This window comes from Hemiscyllium ocellatum, chromosome 9 (genome assembly GCF_020745735.1).
Source record: "Hemiscyllium ocellatum isolate sHemOce1 chromosome 9, sHemOce1.pat.X.cur, whole genome shotgun sequence".
Taxonomy (NCBI): domain Eukaryota; kingdom Metazoa; phylum Chordata; class Chondrichthyes; order Orectolobiformes; family Hemiscylliidae; genus Hemiscyllium; species Hemiscyllium ocellatum.
Window position 1 is genome coordinate 39809233 of NC_083409.1, and position 17850 is coordinate 39827082.

A 17850-nucleotide genomic window follows, 5' to 3' on the forward strand; every position below is an offset into this window, starting at 1 on the left:
TGGAAATTCACTCCATGAATAATTTCCCTTCCAAAAACAATGGATCTGTGTTTGACATTAAATGTGATTTAAACGTGGTCTTTTTCAATGTTTGCTTTATTTTTAACTTAAAGGAGATTGCAGTTACAGAAGTTTGAGTATGATCTTTCCTTGTTAGAAAGAATTTAAGCTGTTCCAATTGGCACCATTTTCCTCTGGAGTCTAAGGCTGTACCTTTTTCTACAGTGGGAGAAAGTGAGGACTGCAGATGCTGGAGATCAGAGTCGAGAATGTGGTGCTGGAAAAGCACAGCAGGTCAGGCAGCATCCGAAGAGCAGGAGAATTGACGTTTTGGGCATCAGCCCTTCATTTGGAATGAATTGACGTTTTGGGCAGATGTTCTCCATCAGGGCTGAGGAAGGGCATATGCCTGAATCGTCAACTCTCCTGCTCCTCGGATGCTGCCTTACCTGCTGTGCTTTTCCAGCACCAAACTCTCGACTCTTTTTCTGTATTGACTCGTGTTGCAGAAGAAGTCCAAAAATGGCCTCCTATTTATATTCAACTGCACTGTGGGATAAGCATTTTGCAATTTGTTGTCTAGTACACTTCAGCCTTTTTTGCTAATAGCTACAAATTTGGTGATTTAGATGCTAAAGCTAAAAATCACTTGAAAATAACCTTATAAAGCAAAAAAATCTCTACCCAAAGCACAACCTAAATATAAAATCTAAACATACAGGAATGTCCAGTTCTGCTGTCACTATTTGCGATAAGTAAGCATACCAGTGGGGGAGTAAAAGGTCTCTTATCAGCCATCTCCAGAGCAAAATAAATTGTTAATGAAGACTATTCTTCAATCATCTTGGAACAGCAGCTTTTGTAAGCATCTTTTTTTGTTTTTGTTGTTGTCCAGAGTTCTAACTGTGAACTCTAAAGGTGTTCTCATCATATCTTGGCCAGTTCTCAGAATTTCCTTCTGCATTTCAGTTGAAACCAAGTGATGCTGCCTGCAGTTTTTCAAAACCAATACTGACAAAGCAAGCAGCCACATGTACACAGCTGATGATTCTGTCCACCAAAATACAGAGTCCGTGAGAATCATGCAGGTTTAGTTATGCATCGGGTCAAAGTCTCTACAGCGAAATGAGCCAGAGAATGATTTTTCTACACGACAAATGAATGTTATTGGTATCCAATGGAAAGTGATGCTACGCTGCTCAGACCCTGTGCTTTTTCGCTCCTCAAGGGACCTAGTTTATTAACAGCCTGTGTCAGTGTGATGCAGATGAAGTTCTGATGGCTTCATTTATCTGTATTTATCTCAGGTGCAGCTCAGAGACTCCTTGTCGCTGCAGCTTATTTCTGAGTTAATGTCATAGAGTCATAGAGATGTACAGCATGGAAACAGACCCTTTGGTCCAACCTGTCCATGCCAGCCAGATATGCCAAACCAATGTAGTCCCATCTGCCAGCACCTGGCCCATATCCCTCCAAACCCTTCCTATTCATATACCCATCCAAATGCCTTTTAAATGTTGCAATTGTACCAGCCTCCACCACTTCCTCTGGCAGCTCATTCCATATATGCACCACATTCTGCATGAAAAAGTTGCCCCTTAGGTTTGTTTTTATATCTTTCCCCTCTCACCCTAAAGCTATGCCCTTTAGTGCTGGACTTCCCCACCCCAGGGAAAAGACTTTGTCTATTTACCCTCTACATGCCCTTCATAATTTTGTAAACCTCTATAAGGTCACCCCTCAGCCTCTGACGCTCCAGGGAAAACAGCCCCAGCTTGTTCAACCTCTACATATAGCTTAACTCCTCCAACCCTGGCAATATCCTTATAAATATTTTCTGAACCCTTTCAAGTTTCACAACATCTTTCCGATAGGAAGGAGACCAGAATTGCACACAATATTCCAACAGTGGCCTAACCAATGTCCTGTACAGTTGCAACATGATCTCCCAACTCCTGTGTTCAATACCCTGACCAATAAAGGAGAGCATACCAAATGCCTTCTTCACTATCCTATCTACCTGTGACTGCACTTTCAAGGAGCTATGAACCTGCACTCCAAGGTCTCTTTGTTCAGCAACACTTCCTCGGACCTTACCATTAAATGTATAAGTCTTGCTAAGATTTGCTTTCCCAAAATGCAGCACCTCGCATTTATCCAAATTAAACTGTGCGGGTCAGGTGAATTGGCCATGCTAAATTGCCCGTAGTGTTAGGTAAGGGGTAAATGTAGGGGTATGGGTGGGTTTCGCTTCGGCGGGTCGGTGTGGACATGTTGGGCCGAAGGGCCTGTTTCCACACTGTAAGTCTAATCTAACCTAATCTAATCTAATCTAATCTAAACTCTATCTGCCACTTCTCAGTCCATGGACCCATCTGGTCAAGATCCTGTTGCATTCTGAGGTAACCCTCTTCACTGTTCACTATACCTCCAATTTTGATGTCATCTGCAAACTTACTAACAGTACCTTTATGCTCACATCGAAATCATTTATGTAAATAACAAAAAGTAGAGGGCCCAGCATCGATCCTTATGGCATTCCACTCGCCATAGGCCTCCAGTCTGAAAAACAACCCTCCACCACCACCCTCTGTTTTCTACCTTGGAACCAGTTCTGTATCCAAATGGCTAGTTCTCCCTGTATTCCATGAGATCTAACCTTGCTAATCAGTCTCCCATGAGGAACCTTGTCGAACGCCTTACTGAAGTCCAGATAGATTACATCTACCGCTCTGCCTTCATCCATCCTCTTTGTTACTTCTTCAACAAACTCAATCAAGTTTGTGAGACATGATTTCCCACACACAAAGCCATGTTGACTATCCCGAATCAGTCCTTGCCTTTCCAAATACATGTACATCCTGTTCCTCAGGATTCCCTCCAACAACTTGCCCACCACCAGGCTCACTGGTCTATAGTTCCCTGGCTTGTCCTTACCACTCTTCTTAAACAGTGGCACCACGTTTGCTAACCTCCAGTCTTCCGGCACCTCACCTGTGACTATCAATGATACAAATATCTCAGCAAGAGGCCCAGGAATCACTTCTCTAGCTTTCCACAGAGTTCTCGGGTACACCTGATCAGGCCCTGGGGATTTATCCACCTTTACCCATTTCAAGGCATCCAGCACTTCCTCCTCTGTAATCTGGGCATTTTGCAAGATGTTACCATCTATTTTCCAACACTCTATATCTTCCATATTGTTTTCCACAGTAAATACTGATGCAAAATACTCGTTTAGTATCTCCCCCATTTTCTGTGGCTCCATACCCTAAAGGCCGCCTTGCTGATCTTTGAGGGGCCCTATTCTCCCCCTAGTTACCCTTTTGTCCTTAATATATTTGTGAGACCCCTTTAGATTCTCCCTAATTCTATTTGCCAAAGCTATCTCATGTCCCTGTTTTGCCCTCCTCATTTCCCTTGTAAGTATACTCCTACTTCCTTTATAATCTTCTTAGGATTCACTTTATCTATCCTGTCTATACCTTACATATGCTTCTGTCTTTTTCTTAACCAAACCCTCAATTTTTTTAGTCATCCGGCATTCCATATACCTACCAGCCTTTCCTTTCACCCCAACTGGAATATACTTTCTCTGGATTCTCGTTATCTCAATTCTGAAGGCTTCCCATTTTCCAGCCGTCCCTCTACCTGCGAACAGCTGCCCCCAATCAGCCTTCGAAAGTTTTTGCCTAATACCGTTAAAATTGGCCTTTCTCCAATTTAGAACTTCAATTTTTAGATCTGGTCTATCCTTTTCCATCTAATTTAAAATCTAATAGAATTATGGTCGCTGGCCCCAAAGTGCTCCCCCACTGACACCACAGTCACCTGCCTTGCCTTATTTCCCAAGAGTAGGTCAAGTTTTGCACCTTCTCTAGTAGCTACATCCACATACTGAATCAGAAAATTGTCTTGTACACACTTAACAATTTCCTCGCCATCTAAACCCTTAACACTATATGGCAGTCCCACTCTATGTTAGAAAAATTAAAATCCCTTCCCTTTATCATCCTATTATTCTTACAAGTACGGAGATCTCCTTACAAATTTGTTTCTCAATTTCCTTCTGACTATTAGGGTGTCTGTAATACAATCTCAATAAGGTGATCATCCCCTTTTGATTTCTCAGTTCCACCCAAATAACTTCCCTGGATGTATTTCCGAGAATATCCTCCCTTAGTACACGTGTAATCCCTTGTCAAAAACGCCACTCCCCCTCCTCTCTTGCCTCCCTTTCTATCCTTCTTGTAGCATTTGTATCCAGAAACATTAAGCTGCCAGTTCTGCCCATCCTTGAGCCATGTGTCCGCAATTGCTATGTTATCCCAGTGCCATGTTCCTAACTATGCCCTGAATTCATCTGCCTCCACAGTTAGGCCTCTTGCATTGAAATAAATGCAGTTTAATTATTAGTCCTACCATGTCCCTGCCTGCTCTGACTGTTTGACTCACTTCTGTTCTCAACTGTATCAGTCTCAGATTGGCCTCTTTCCTCACTATCTCCCTGGGCCCCACCCCCCCACCTTACTAGTTTAAATCCTCTTGAGCAGCTCTAGCAAATTTCCCTGCCAGTATATTAGTCCCCTTCCAATTTAGATGCAAACCGTCCTTCTTGTACAGGTCACCTCTACCCCAAAAGAGATTCCAATGATCCAAAAGTGTGAATCCTTCTCCCATACACCAGCTCCTCAGCGATGCATTCATCTGCTCTATCCTCCTATTCCTGCCCTCACTAGCTCATAGCACTGGGAGTAATCCAGATATTATTACCCTTGAGGACCTCCTTTTTAAATTTGTGCCTAACTCTCTATAATCTCCCTTCAGAATCTCAACCTTTTTCCTTCCTGTGTTGTTGGATACAATGTGGGCAATGACCTCTTGCTGGTTCCCCCCTCTCCCCCAAGTACGTTCTGCACCCGACGTACCCCACGTTGTAATAGAGCCAGTCCCAATACCAGAAACTTGGTTGTTCATGCTTTGTTCCCCTGAGAATCCATCATCCCCTACATTTTCCAAAACAGCATACCTGTTTGAAGTGGGTATACCCACAAAAGACTCCTGCACTAGCTGCCTACCTTTCTTACCCTTCCTGGAGTTAACCCATCTCTGTGACTGTATCTGGGATTTTTCCCCCTTCCTATAACTGCCGTCCATCACATACTGTTGCTGTTGCAAATTTCTCATTACTTCTAACTATCTCTCCAACCGATCCATTCGATCTGATAAGATTTGCAACCAAAAACATTTATGGCAGTAACCCTTAAACTCTCTTTAAACTCCCACATCTGACAGGAATTACATATCAATGCACTAAAGGCCATTTTTGCTCCTTCACAATCTACAGACCCAGAAGTTAACACCGTCTTATTCCTCTACAAACATTACACCAGGTTAAATTAATAGTTATGGCTTATATTTTAATCAAGAGACATATTCCAAAACATATAGCCAAGAAAGAATCCACTCTATTCACTACTGCAGATTCTCTGTAAGCCACACATTAAACAACAATTAACTTATCTGATTCTGTGCTGTGAACTTTGCCCAACAGTTCCTCCAAGATTAGTTGTGAATTTAACAGTCTGTTAAATTTCCCAGATGCACTCCGATGTCCAATGACACATGAATTCAAACAGCAAAGGCAGTAATTGCGCAGGTTCTCTCTCTCTCTCTCTCTCTCTCTCTCTCTCTCTCTCTCTCTCTCCTGCAATGTCCTCACCATGTGCTTCCTTTGTCTGTTGTTCTCCCTTTTAAAACTGCTGTTGATTTGACTTTTTTTCCCCAAAGTTCCAAAACAGTGCAACAGCATATAAAACAGTAATTGCTGCTCCTGGAATTCGAGGAAAACACCTCCAGCACCAAAAATACCTCAATAAGGAGCAGCTGTTACAGGCAGAAATTTTTCCCATCTTCCATCTTGGATATCTTGCTGATTTTTTTTTTAAGAATAATACATTCCTTCTATAACCTTGTGGATATACTCACATACAGAAAAGTTGGAATGGGAAGAGTTTTGATCTGTTTTAAGGTGCTTTGAATGACTATTTCAATTTCCATGACCACCAACCATCTTCAGGTTCATAGAATTATAGGATCCCAACAAGTCCACACCAACCTTCCAAAGAGTAACCCACCCAGATCTATTCCCCTACCCTATTATCCTATATTTACACATAATAAATGTACCTTACTGACACATCCCTGAACACTATGGGCAATTTAGTGTGGCCAATTCACCTAACCTACACATCTTTGGATTCTGGGAGGAAACCAGAGCACCCAGAGGAAACCTACACAGGCACAGGGAGAATGTGCAAACTCCACACAGATAGTCAGCTGAGGCTGGAATTGAACCCAGAACCCTGACGCTGTGAGGCAGCAGTGCTAACCACTGAGTCACTGTGCCGCCCCATGAGGTTCTACTCATTAAGAGGTGCCGGTTGATAGATTTGGATCTCTTTCAAGTGGATACTTGCCAGGGTCCATTTTACCTGCACTATTTCCTGTAGTCAGGTCAACGCCTGGCAGTTCCTGTTCCTCACTGAGTTAGATATATATTGTTTCCTATTCAAGATGAGGTAGTCTTATTCCCATACTTATTAGACTGCTTCATCATTTATCTATGCCCCAACTCTCCACTGGACCATCAGTGGTCAGGTTAACACTAACTCCTTCCCAGTGACTGCCAGAAATCAGACCTTGCTGCTAAAGTTGCTGGGGAAACTCAGCACGCTATCAATGCATGAGCAAGTAGACCTTTTCGTTACATCCCTACGGAAATTACTAGGAAAAAGGAAAATAGGGTTTGCTTCACATAATATACATGCTAAAATGAAGAAAGGCTTGCCTTGATCAGACCGTAGGAGCAGAAATTAGGCCATTTGGCCCATTGAATCTGTTCTATCATTCAATCATGGCTGAAAGGTTTTCAACCCCATTTTCCTGCTTTCTCCCTGTAATCTTTGATTCCCTTGGCATTTAAGAATTTATCTTTCTCTGTCTTAAATACACTCAATGACCTGGCCTCCACAGCCTTCTGTGACAGTAAATTTCATAGATTTGCCATTCTCCAGCAAAAGAAATTTGTCCTTTTCTCCATTCCAAATGATCTTCCCTTTACTGTAAGGCTGTGCCCTTAGGTTGTCATCTTTCCTGCCAATGGAAACATTTTCCTAATGTCCACTCTGTCCAAGCTGTTCTGTATTGTGTAAGTTTTCAATGAGATCTCCCCCCTCATTTCTCTAAACTCCATGAATGATAGACTCAGAGCCCTCAAACGTTCCCATATGTTGCACCTTCCAAATGTCAGCATGTTGCAAAATATGTCATGGAAAATTGAATACTTTAACAGTGTACTTGCTGTCGTAAAGAGTCGTTTTGCGAACACCAAGCTTCAGTAAACATCTGTGTGATAATGGTAAGGTAATCTGCTTTTGAGTGATGTTACTTGAGGGATGAATGTTGGTCAAGACGCTGGGGAGAACATTCCCACTGTCCTTCAGAATAGCATGGGTGGATCGATTACACCCTCCAGAGACGACAAACAAAACCACAGTTTAAGATCTTTAATGAAAGATGGCACCACCACTGTTACGTTCTTTAATGAAAGGGTGCCTTTGAACCTTTGTATAAATGAACTGTGAGCTGTGCAATACTCTTTATCCAGTGGGACCTGCTAGTGGAGGGAGCAGCAGATTATGTTGTTTGTCATAACTCATTGGTTAAGTATTCAACTGAGGCTCCAAAGTTTAAGTTGAAGTTGGATTGACTGTATTGGTTTTCGTGAAGTGAACCATTGTATCACAGAGAGTTTGGTATGAGAATACGGGTCATTGAACATGTCTGCCAGCAATAATGGTGATTCTTTCTTTGTCCAAAAAACTAATATTGGTGAAGGACAGATTTATATAGCAACAGAATATCATTGACAGCTGCACAGTATTCTAGGCCTTTCACAATGCTCCAATATTGCAGAGGCTGGTGCTCAAATGTAACTAAGACCTGGATAACATTTATGTTGGGGACGATGAATGGCAAGTAGCATTTACACCACAGAAATGTCAGGCAATTTCTGTCTTCAATAAAAGAGGTTCTAATCCTGTACCTCACTGAAACACTCACTATTTACATCCTAGATGTTACCAGTAACTAGAAACTGAACTGGATTAGCACATATCAGAAGTTGATGGAAGTTGTGGCTGTCTGGGTGCAGTACCAACAACATTTAAAACAATGCAGCCCACCTGATTAGCACCCCATCCACCATCTTAAATATCCACTCCCTTCACCACTGATGTATGGTTGCAGCATTGTCTACCATCTACAAAACACACCGCAGCAACTCACCAAGGCTCCTTTGACAGCACCTTTCAAACCTGTGATTTCTCTAACTGAGAAAAAAAAGGGCAGCAGAAGCCTGGGAACACTTCCTGTGCATTCCCTTAGTTTTACACCATCCTGACTTGGAACTATGTCATCTGTCATGGGGTCCAAATTCTGGAACTCCCTCCATGATAATACTATGGTATCCCTCCGCCAAATGGACTGCAGCAGTTCAAAAAGGCAGCTCATTACCACCTCCTCCTGGGGCAATCAAGGAGGTGCAATAAACGCTAGCCCAACCAGCAATGCTTGTATCCCATGAACAAGTAAAAGAAATTAGATGTAATAATGAAAGCAGAAAGTTGTAAAACCTTTGGAACAAATAATAGAGTAAATTGCCAGTGCAATACTTCCTGCAAAAAGAAAAACTGACCCCTTCAGAAATCTCTTGCTAGACAAGTGACATAATTAAGTGGCTGTGCTTTTTCATCTACAATATGCAAACTGATGGTGGCATTCACCTCGCTTTTTCCTGGTTTTATATTTCTGCCTTCCTTGCCCACCATCATCTTCTCATTCCGCTATATAATGTTGAACCATCCTCCTGACCTCCTCATCCATCCTCCAGGATATTTCTGCTGCTTCTGACTGGCATCGTTTCTGCTGTTATTTCACCATATGTTTGATGCTCAGTGCCTCCTAGTTTGTGTCCCATTCTCTGCTATTGTTTGTCTAAATTCCCTTTCCCTTCTACTCTTTGAAATATCTCCTGATAGTCCATTCCTTCAATCAAATAGGACACAGTTCCTAATCTCTTTAATGTTCATTTTCCCTGGCTCCAACTGGAGCACTTTAACTTTTAGGTTAGAAATAACTGTTGGTTGTTGCTAATCCATGGAAACCATGGATGTTCTGCCTTCTCCATGTTGGCTGATCACCTACTGTCTACTCGCACTCACTGGCCACCCCCAATTGTGTTAGATTCTGTTGTATGCATGTCAGGCAAGGGTTAATGTGTAGAGAAAAAGAAACAGGAGTTTGATCAACTCCTTGATAATTCAATGATAGTAAGCCGAACCTTAGCTTCCTCTGGCTGTAGCAAACATTAGGATAGTAGCTAAATATTTACTGTATGGAGTAGCTTTCCACTGGACTAACTCTCCCAGGCATTACGGATTTGTTTCCTTTGTTAATATTTTCTCTCTGTAGTGCTGCGGACGCTGTACAGATCTCTGACGAAGCTAGCACGATAGTGGAAAGCCATTCCATGCCTGTATTGCTATCTTGTAACATGATTCACTGTACTGTCATATGTGGCAATTGTAAAGGTCACAGCCATTTGTCTTTCATAGGGAAAGAGTAAACTCTTCCTCTGCTTCCAACTGCAATTCTTTGTCTTAAACATTTATATCGAGTTGTACGTTTTAAAAATAATGTTTCTTCACATGGACAGTGCTGGTTGGGCCAGTGTTTGTTGCCTGTCTCTGAGTCTATAGGTGGTAGTGAGCTGTCTTGTGTGGGCACACTCACAGTGGAGTGCCCCTTTGAGATGTGTTTGTGAAAGGGCTACTGTGAGTGTTGGGAATTGAGATAGTATAAGTCCACCCATCCAGCCATCCATGGACAAATGCCTTCATCCAGTGGCACTGTCACTTTGAAAAGCCCTGGATAAAAGCTTTTGACTTACCAAAACTGCAGCGCTAGATATTGGCACATACTCTGCCACTGCTATTTATCGTTTGAAAGTGGAATATTGGGAAGAGAATCACGAGATTGTGTAAACTTTCAGGGGAAATGATGAAAGCAATTGTCTCCATATATTTCCTGATGGTTAAAAATAACATAACTTGCTACTACTTATGTAACAGAGTTGTTCCGTTTGTTTTTATTTCAGTATGAATTCAAAGCCAAGAACATCAAGAAAAAGAAAGTGAATATAATGGTGTCAGTGGATGGTGTCAAAGTTCTTCTCAGGAAGAAGAAGAAGGTAAATTGACCTTGAGCGATCTTTTGAAGTGTTGATTTACAGCGAGGTCGATGCCCTGGAGCATGCAGTCACCATCCATTACTGAAGATTCATGTTTTCTGCTTCTCCTGGTTCAGTGGGTGCAGTTCGATGCAGCGTGCTAAGGAGTTTATTCATTTACAATAGCCATGGCTGCTCAGATATCTGACCCCCTCTGTGTATTTATAGGAATCTGCTTTAGCTGCTGACAGAACTCATAAAGCCTCCATCCTCAGATGTGGTGCTGATTGAATGTGACATCTGTTTACGCTTGCCACTACCTATCTAGTAGGTCTGCAAAGGGGTGAGATTGTTAGTGGTAGCTGTGAGTTAGAAGCAGTGGTTAACCATTACAATGGGCACTTGGGGCTGGTGGTGGCTCCAGGATTTTCCATCAAGCCAAATTAAAATTCTGCAGTAGGACAAGTCCTGCCAGCTGCCCGGGGGGCTGGTTTTCAAACAGAATGCAGCTTAGCCTCTCCTCAGCTTGGAAGTCTGAGGCCTAAGTGAGACAGTTGTTAAACTATCCCACCTTCCCAGTTTTCGGTCTTTGTTATCCTGTTGTCCGATCCGTCAGACGTCCTGATTGAAGGGGTGTACCATCAACTTCATCTTGAGGTGTTCTGCCTTGCATTGATGGTGTTGCATTAAATAGAGATGGAAGACCCACACTCTCTTCATAACTTGATGCTGGGTCTATTTGTAGTTAAAGATCCAGCTCCCAGCTTTCCTCTTTTCCTTTCCTGCTCTTCCGCCCACACTCATAGAGTGGGCGCATGAAATCCAGGGCCAATGTAAAGAGTCTCTTGGCCTTTTTAACCTGAGACAGGAACTAGATATTTCCTGGAAAAATCTTACAGCATCAAATGTAAAAGCAGGAGTCGGCCATTCAGCCCCTTTTTAGGCCTGTTCCACCATTCAGTAAAACGATGGCTATTCTGATTGTGGCCTTACTAAACTGCCTATTCTCATAACCCTTAACTCCCTTGCTGATCAAACATCAAAGCCATCGGGGATAGAGAATTCCAGAGTTTAATTACCCACTGCGAGACAAAATCACTGCTCAGATCCACTTTGAAATGGAGATCCCTTATGCTAAAACTGTGTCTTTCTAGTTTTTTGTTTTCCCATGAGGAGAAATAACTTTTCAGAATCTACTGCGTCAAGTTCACTTAGAATTCTATGTTTCAGTAAAACTGCTTCTCACTTTTCTGAACTCACAGTAAAAGCCTAATCTGCTTGACCTTTCACCATTAAACAAAGTGGTCATCTCAGGAGACAACCTCCAGGAACTTTCTCCAAGCTTCCAAAGACCTACCCGCTGAAAAGCCCTGTTCAGCTGTAGCAGGACGTTTCTACTTCACTCTTATTGCAATAAAGACCAATATTCCATTCACTTTTCTAATTATTTTCTGAATCTACATATTAATCATTTGCATATGAGGACATTGAGATCCCTCTCCACTGCAAGACTGTGTAGTCTATCTCCATTTAAATAATCGGATTTTCTATTCTTTTGATGAAAGTGCCGAACTTCTCATTTTCATAACTTATACTTCATCTACCATATGGTCACCTACTCACTTCATCTATCACAATCCCGTCGCAAACTCTTTCCATCCTTCTCATAACTTACTTTCCCTCCCTCAATAAATTGTGCTACATTGTAATTAATAAAAATTATCAACGCTGGTCCCTTGTACCCAACCAGCAAAGCTATTCTCCCTACCACCTCTCCGCTCCAACCACCACCACCGCCAAACAGAAACCTGTTTGTCCTAGAGCAAAGATCAGGAGAATCCTCCCTGTTAGTTTTATATCTGGTTTTACTGAAACGTACATTGTTTGTCTGGGAGCAGTACTTTGAAAAGTTGCATTACAGAAGGTACATTTGCAACACCCAATGGAAGTCAACAAGATTGTGTCATAGTGAAGCATTAAAATGCAGGCTGTTGCAGGAGGAAAACCAGACCCAAAGGTGGCTTCTATAAAATTATAGTGTCCTTTTTATGTGAATGGTGTATGATTGTACTGGAGGCAAATCAGCGCATCTACCACATACAGCTTTTATTAACTGAAATGTGCATGCTCTTTCTGAATGGTTAATTGTAATTTACTTCAAGCCTGCAAAGCTAAGAAATGCACTAGTTAGTGGTCAGAATGACCTGTGACCCATTGCTTTTGGTCTTTAAAGCCGTGATGGGAACTTGAAGACGGGGAAATGTTTGTAATCAGTACAGGCTTGTGATCCCTGATGTTTCTCTTTATTTTAAAAAATTTTTCATTACTAACAAATGTTAGCCTAAAGTAGCATTGGATGCAGCAGTAGGGAGCCTTTTACAGGAGCCCTTTGTATATATTGGCACTTCTATTTAAAAGCAGTGCTTAAGTTAATCTGCACCATCGTTCTTGTATGAGCTGTGAAAATGTGAGAAAGAGGGATGCTGCCATCCTTTGCAAACATCTTTTTTTTTCTTGGTAATGATTTGATGCCGATGGTCAGCTGGAAGCTTTCAATCCACTTTTGAGAAACATTCCTGGGCTACCTGCCTCCCTGTGTTGGTTACACAGTCAATATTTCCAGACAAGAAGAACTTTAATGAGCGTCAAAGGGAATTCCATTATCTCTGTCAGAGGGATGACGCACCAGCAGATGTCCATTATTGTCACACTTGCCCAGTACAAGTGCATACATGAGTTGAAGAATCTTGGAATATGGGAAGTAGTCTGAGTATGTGCCTCAAAGTGTATAATGTGTATCTTTAAAAATCAACTCCACTATGAAAAAACCCGGTCTCCTCAAAGCACACCACCTGGGAGAACAGTGCTATCGTTGCTACAAAATTCTTGGGGTTGGACATCAGAGTAGCCCTAATTCACTTCATATTTGAGCAAGACTCCTTTTAGCAAAGGAGTGTTCAACACTTTACTCTCTCTGCCCTACAAAGGCCTTTGAAGGATTCCTGTAATTAGGTTGCTGGGAAATGTATAGAGGTGAACTCACGTGAATCTTTTCCCTCATTTTGTTTTATCACTTGTATCAAGTAGGTAGAGGTTTATAGTAGCACTTCAAACTAGGCCACAGTATGAGATTGATGTGCTATGGCACAGTTTCTTCAGGTGGGTTCCAGTGTCATGCTAACAGCTGAACTGTAACTTGGAGGGAAAGAGGTCAGAGAGTGACCACAAAATTGCGAGCTCCAGTTATTGCTGCATTCCCACTTTTAACATCACCGGATTTTGACTGCCGATGAGATTCACTCTGGATCCTGATGGGAGTGAGTAATCAGTGTCAGTTGGGGTCCCATGATGCATGTGGCCCTGATGTCTTTTTAAGCCAGTTCTGAATGGAGTGGCTGTGATTGTTGGTGAAGGAATCAAGAAGAGACTTTCAAGGGGCTTGTCCCATCCACCTGCGAATTCAGTGCAATTTCCTTTTATTGCTCTAATTCGAAGTTTGTTGGACTTGATGCAGTCCTCCTGTAGAGAAGCACCTCAGTGCAGCTATATCAGAGTACACCGATTTTGACACATGTAGTCTCACACTGACTTTATACTCATAAATTGGAAGTGTTATTTTTATGCCAACAGTTGTATAGCTGGGTATGTAAAAGAACAGAGTGAATATTTAGGAGGACCCTGGGGGAAGAAGTACAATGTATTTAGTCCTAAATTATCTTCACGGAAATACCACCATATTTTGTTACGTTCTGAAGTTTGGACTTTTTATTGGATACTGCCCTTCCTTCAGAAGCAAATCAAAAAGTGTACCAAATTTGCAAATAACTTTCAAAATCTTGTGAATGACAAGTTCTCTGCTCAATTGTGTCCACTGGCGTAGAGTGGCATGGTGTGTTTTAAAGGAATGTACTTATCAATCAAAGATCTTGAGATCCTCTTTGCTTTCCGAAGACTTGATGACATACCACTTTAGAATTACAACTTTTATGTTGCTCAGAAGGAATCTGACTGCTTCAGCAGCATAATGCTGAACAGAGTGCAGACTTGTTTGGGCAAGAGTTTGAATTTAGTCATACGGATATAGTGAGAAGGAATTTCAGTGGCTCATCAGACTCTGCTCTTTTTGGATGGGATTGGTGCTGTTTGCTGCTCATTTGCTAAGGTAATGAGTAAAGCTGAGGTTTGGGTTAGTCTTTCTGCCTCTGGCTACTGCCATGTTTTAGATTGATTGAGACCTTTTGCAACTGTTTGCATCTTCATGTTTTCTGAAGGTGGAGGAAAAATCGATTGAATTCCTATTTGGAAAAACAAAAACACAAGTTCAGGTTATAATTTGCTTTGCTGCAAGAATGGAAATTGTTTTTTTTCTCATTTTTAACACGAGTGAGTTTTCATTAATACAAGAGGCGAGCTGTTCCTAACTTTATTTTTTTGGAAGTATCATTTCCTGTGAAATGGATTCCTGTCCAAGCACTGAGAATGTATTCAAACTCATGCATGAATTAATGTATTTGTTGGCTAGCCATTGCTGTGTTTCAGCATTATGTGCATTTTTACTGAGCTTTTTTTTTGTAGTGCATTAACAGTCTACAATAGGAAGGAGAATTTTTGTTCTGATTTCTGAGTGCTTTCCTATTTTGGATTATTAATTGCTTTGTTGATTATTGTACACTTCAGATGACCAAGAGTCTAGAAGCTAAGGATGAGGACAGGAGAGTGACCCCGACTTCATTCTGGATGACTCTCCTTGTAAGTTGCCTTGCAATATTAATTTTTATGCTATTTTACAGATGCTTTAATTTGAATATTTGTTTGAAGCAAGTTTCTATATGTGCACTTCATTATAAAAGACAAAGAAATCTGCATTAATGCAGCACCTTTCAAGAACACAGGAAAACCCATAGAACAGCATCTGGACCAGATAGGCCAATGGGCTGAGAAGTGGCAGATGGAGTTTAATACAGAAAAATGCGAGGAGCTGCATTTTGAGAAAGCAAATCTTAGCAGGACTTATACACTTAATGGTAAGGTCCTAGGGAGTGTTGCTGAACAAAGAGACCTTGGAGTGCAGGTTCATAGCTCCTTGAAAGTGGAGTCACAGGTAGATAGGATGGTGAAGACGGTATTTGGTATGCTTTCCTTTATTGGTCAGAATATTGAGTACAGGAGTTGGGAGTCATGTTGCGGCTGTACAGGACATTGGTTAGGCCACTGTTAGAATATTGCGTGCAATTCTGGTCTCCTTCCTATCAGAAAGATGATGTGAAACTTGAAAAGGTTCAGAAAAGATTTACAAGGATGTTGCCAGGGTTGGAGGACCTGAGCTACAGGGAGAGGCTGAACAAGCTGGGGCTGTTTTCCCTGGAGTGTCGGAGGCTGAGGGGTGACCTTGTAGAGGTTTACAAAATTGAGGGGCATGGATAGGATAAATAGACAAAATCTTTTCTCTGAGGTCGGGGAGTCCAGAACTAGAGGGCATAGGTTTAGGGTGAGAGGGGAAAGACATAAAAGAGACCTAAGGGGCAACTTTTTCACGCAGAGGGTGGTATGTGTATAGAATGAGTTGCCAGAGGAAGTGGTGGAGGCTGGTACAATTGTAACATTTAAGAGGCATTTGGATGGGTATATGAATAGGAAGGGTTTGGAGGGATATGGGCCGGGTGCTGACAGGTGGGACTAGGTTGGGTTGGAATATCTGGTCGGCATGGACGGGTTGGACCGAAGGGTCTGTTTCCATGTTGTACATCTCTATGACTCTATGAACTTTGCGCCTAACGAAGTATATTTTTTGAAATGTGGTCATTATTATGTAAGAAATGTAGTTCCTATTTTGCACACTGCAAGATCCCACAAATGCATTGATCAGATCATCAGTTTCAGTGATGTTGCTTGTAGTATAAATATGAGCCAGAAAAGCTGACAGGCTTTGTGATGATTGCAAAAAGGTGATTTTAGGAGAGAGGACACACATTGAATGTTTTTGATGGATTGTCAGAAGTACTCTGTGCTATTAATAATAGGCTGAGGAATTTAGCTGAGAATTAATGAGGTACCCAAGTGAGGGATCAATCTTTGAGTTGCTGCTAGTTTGGTAGAAGAGGTACAGAGTATTGGTAAGACGAAAAGCAGTTGGGCGCTCTTTACTTGTCACGGTGTTTTGCTTATTTGCTTCAATGGATTGCTGTAAAGTTATTAAATGGTGAGGCTAACAAGCCACTTATCAGAGATTTTAACAAGTTTAAGAACTACAACTACTGTGAATTGGAAACCAAGTAGCCTTGAATTTTGCAATTGAAATGGAATCCCAAGTCACTAATTCAGCAGGCAGTGAACACACAAGTTGAAAGAAATAAGTTCACCGACTGAATCTATTGCTAAATGCTTTAAAAACAGTGATCAAAAGTAACGTGCATATGTAAAAGACCTATCTCCTATTTTGAATTCCTCAAGACAAGTTTGTGAAATCCTGGAGTTAGTTTGCTAATTTATTTGCAATCTTGCAGCTGTCCCTACAGGAACCAACTTTGTCAGCCATAATCTTTCATTCCTCAAAAATTGTATTGCATTCACAAAAATTGCACAACTAATGCCATAAGAGTTCAATTTGGATGTTACCAAAGGAAGTGATGGAGGCTGGTATGATTGCAACATTTAAGAGGCATTTGGATGGAATATGAATAGGGAAGGGTTTGGAGGGGTATGGGCCAGGTGCTGGCAGGTGGGACTAGATTGGGTTGGGATATCTGGATGGCATGGACGGGTTGGACCGAAGGGTCTGTTTCCATGTTGTACATCTCTGACTCTATGACTCTAGATGCCTGAAAGCAATTGCACTTATGAATGATAATTACAACATACATTCCATGGCAAAGATATCACTTGAGGGGTTTTACTCTGTTTCCTCAGAATATTACAGTAGGTGGATTTGTGCGAACCTTGGACTGTGGCTCTTTGAGCTTTTGCAGTGGCTGCCCTCAGCTTTAGTGCATTCTGGAGCTTGGAATGTGTCTCTCAGCAACATTCGTTAATGCACAACTCTTTGTATTGGAAGACTAGCTAGTTTCAAGTAGAACAAAAAATATTTTCCATTGAGTTGATGGTCTTCCAGCAGCAGTTATTGCTTATCTCTCTTGCTGAGGAGCCCAGAGTCCTGTTTGGGACGAACCTGGATAAAACCAACTGCATCCGTAACACTAACAGGAGGTCCCACCATCAGCCAGTTTGAAGTCAGTGCCTGTGGCAAGTGGTGAAACCCTGGGCATGCAGGAAGGATCTGTTGGAAAGAGCTCTTCCCATCACTAGTCAAGCTGCACCTTAGTGTCTGTTTGTAATCTCTGACAATGAGGCATTCAGTCAAATGACGTTGACAGGCTGCTCAGGAAGCAATCCAAGAGAATCTACCCTTTCCTTTTCCTACAGAGCTTCAGGTTTATGTCCTGACCAGCAGATGGACATGTGGTCAAAGTGTTATTTTTGTTCTGCATGGAGGGGCAGGTGTATGATCCAAATGCCTGCATCATTTTACAGCAACTTGAACAGTTCCATCCTTCACAACATTG

The 17850-nt window shown here is 41.8% G+C and overlaps 1 protein-coding gene across 5 annotated transcripts in view; it reads left to right on the forward strand.

The window, feature by feature from the left end:
• nos1apa (nitric oxide synthase 1 (neuronal) adaptor protein a) overlaps positions 1-17850 on the forward strand; it is a 368693-nt gene that overhangs the window by 164127 nt on the left and 186716 nt on the right. For 3 of the 5 annotated variants that reach the window (XM_060830171.1, XM_060830167.1, XM_060830168.1), the window contains 2 exons: positions 10220-10312; positions 14969-15040. In XM_060830171.1, the coding sequence (XP_060686154.1) occupies positions 10220-10312; positions 14969-15040 (165 nt within the window). The remainder of the gene's footprint in view (positions 1-10219; positions 10313-14968; positions 15041-17850) is intronic. The other 2 variants (XM_060830172.1, XM_060830169.1) reach the window with 1 other exon arrangement.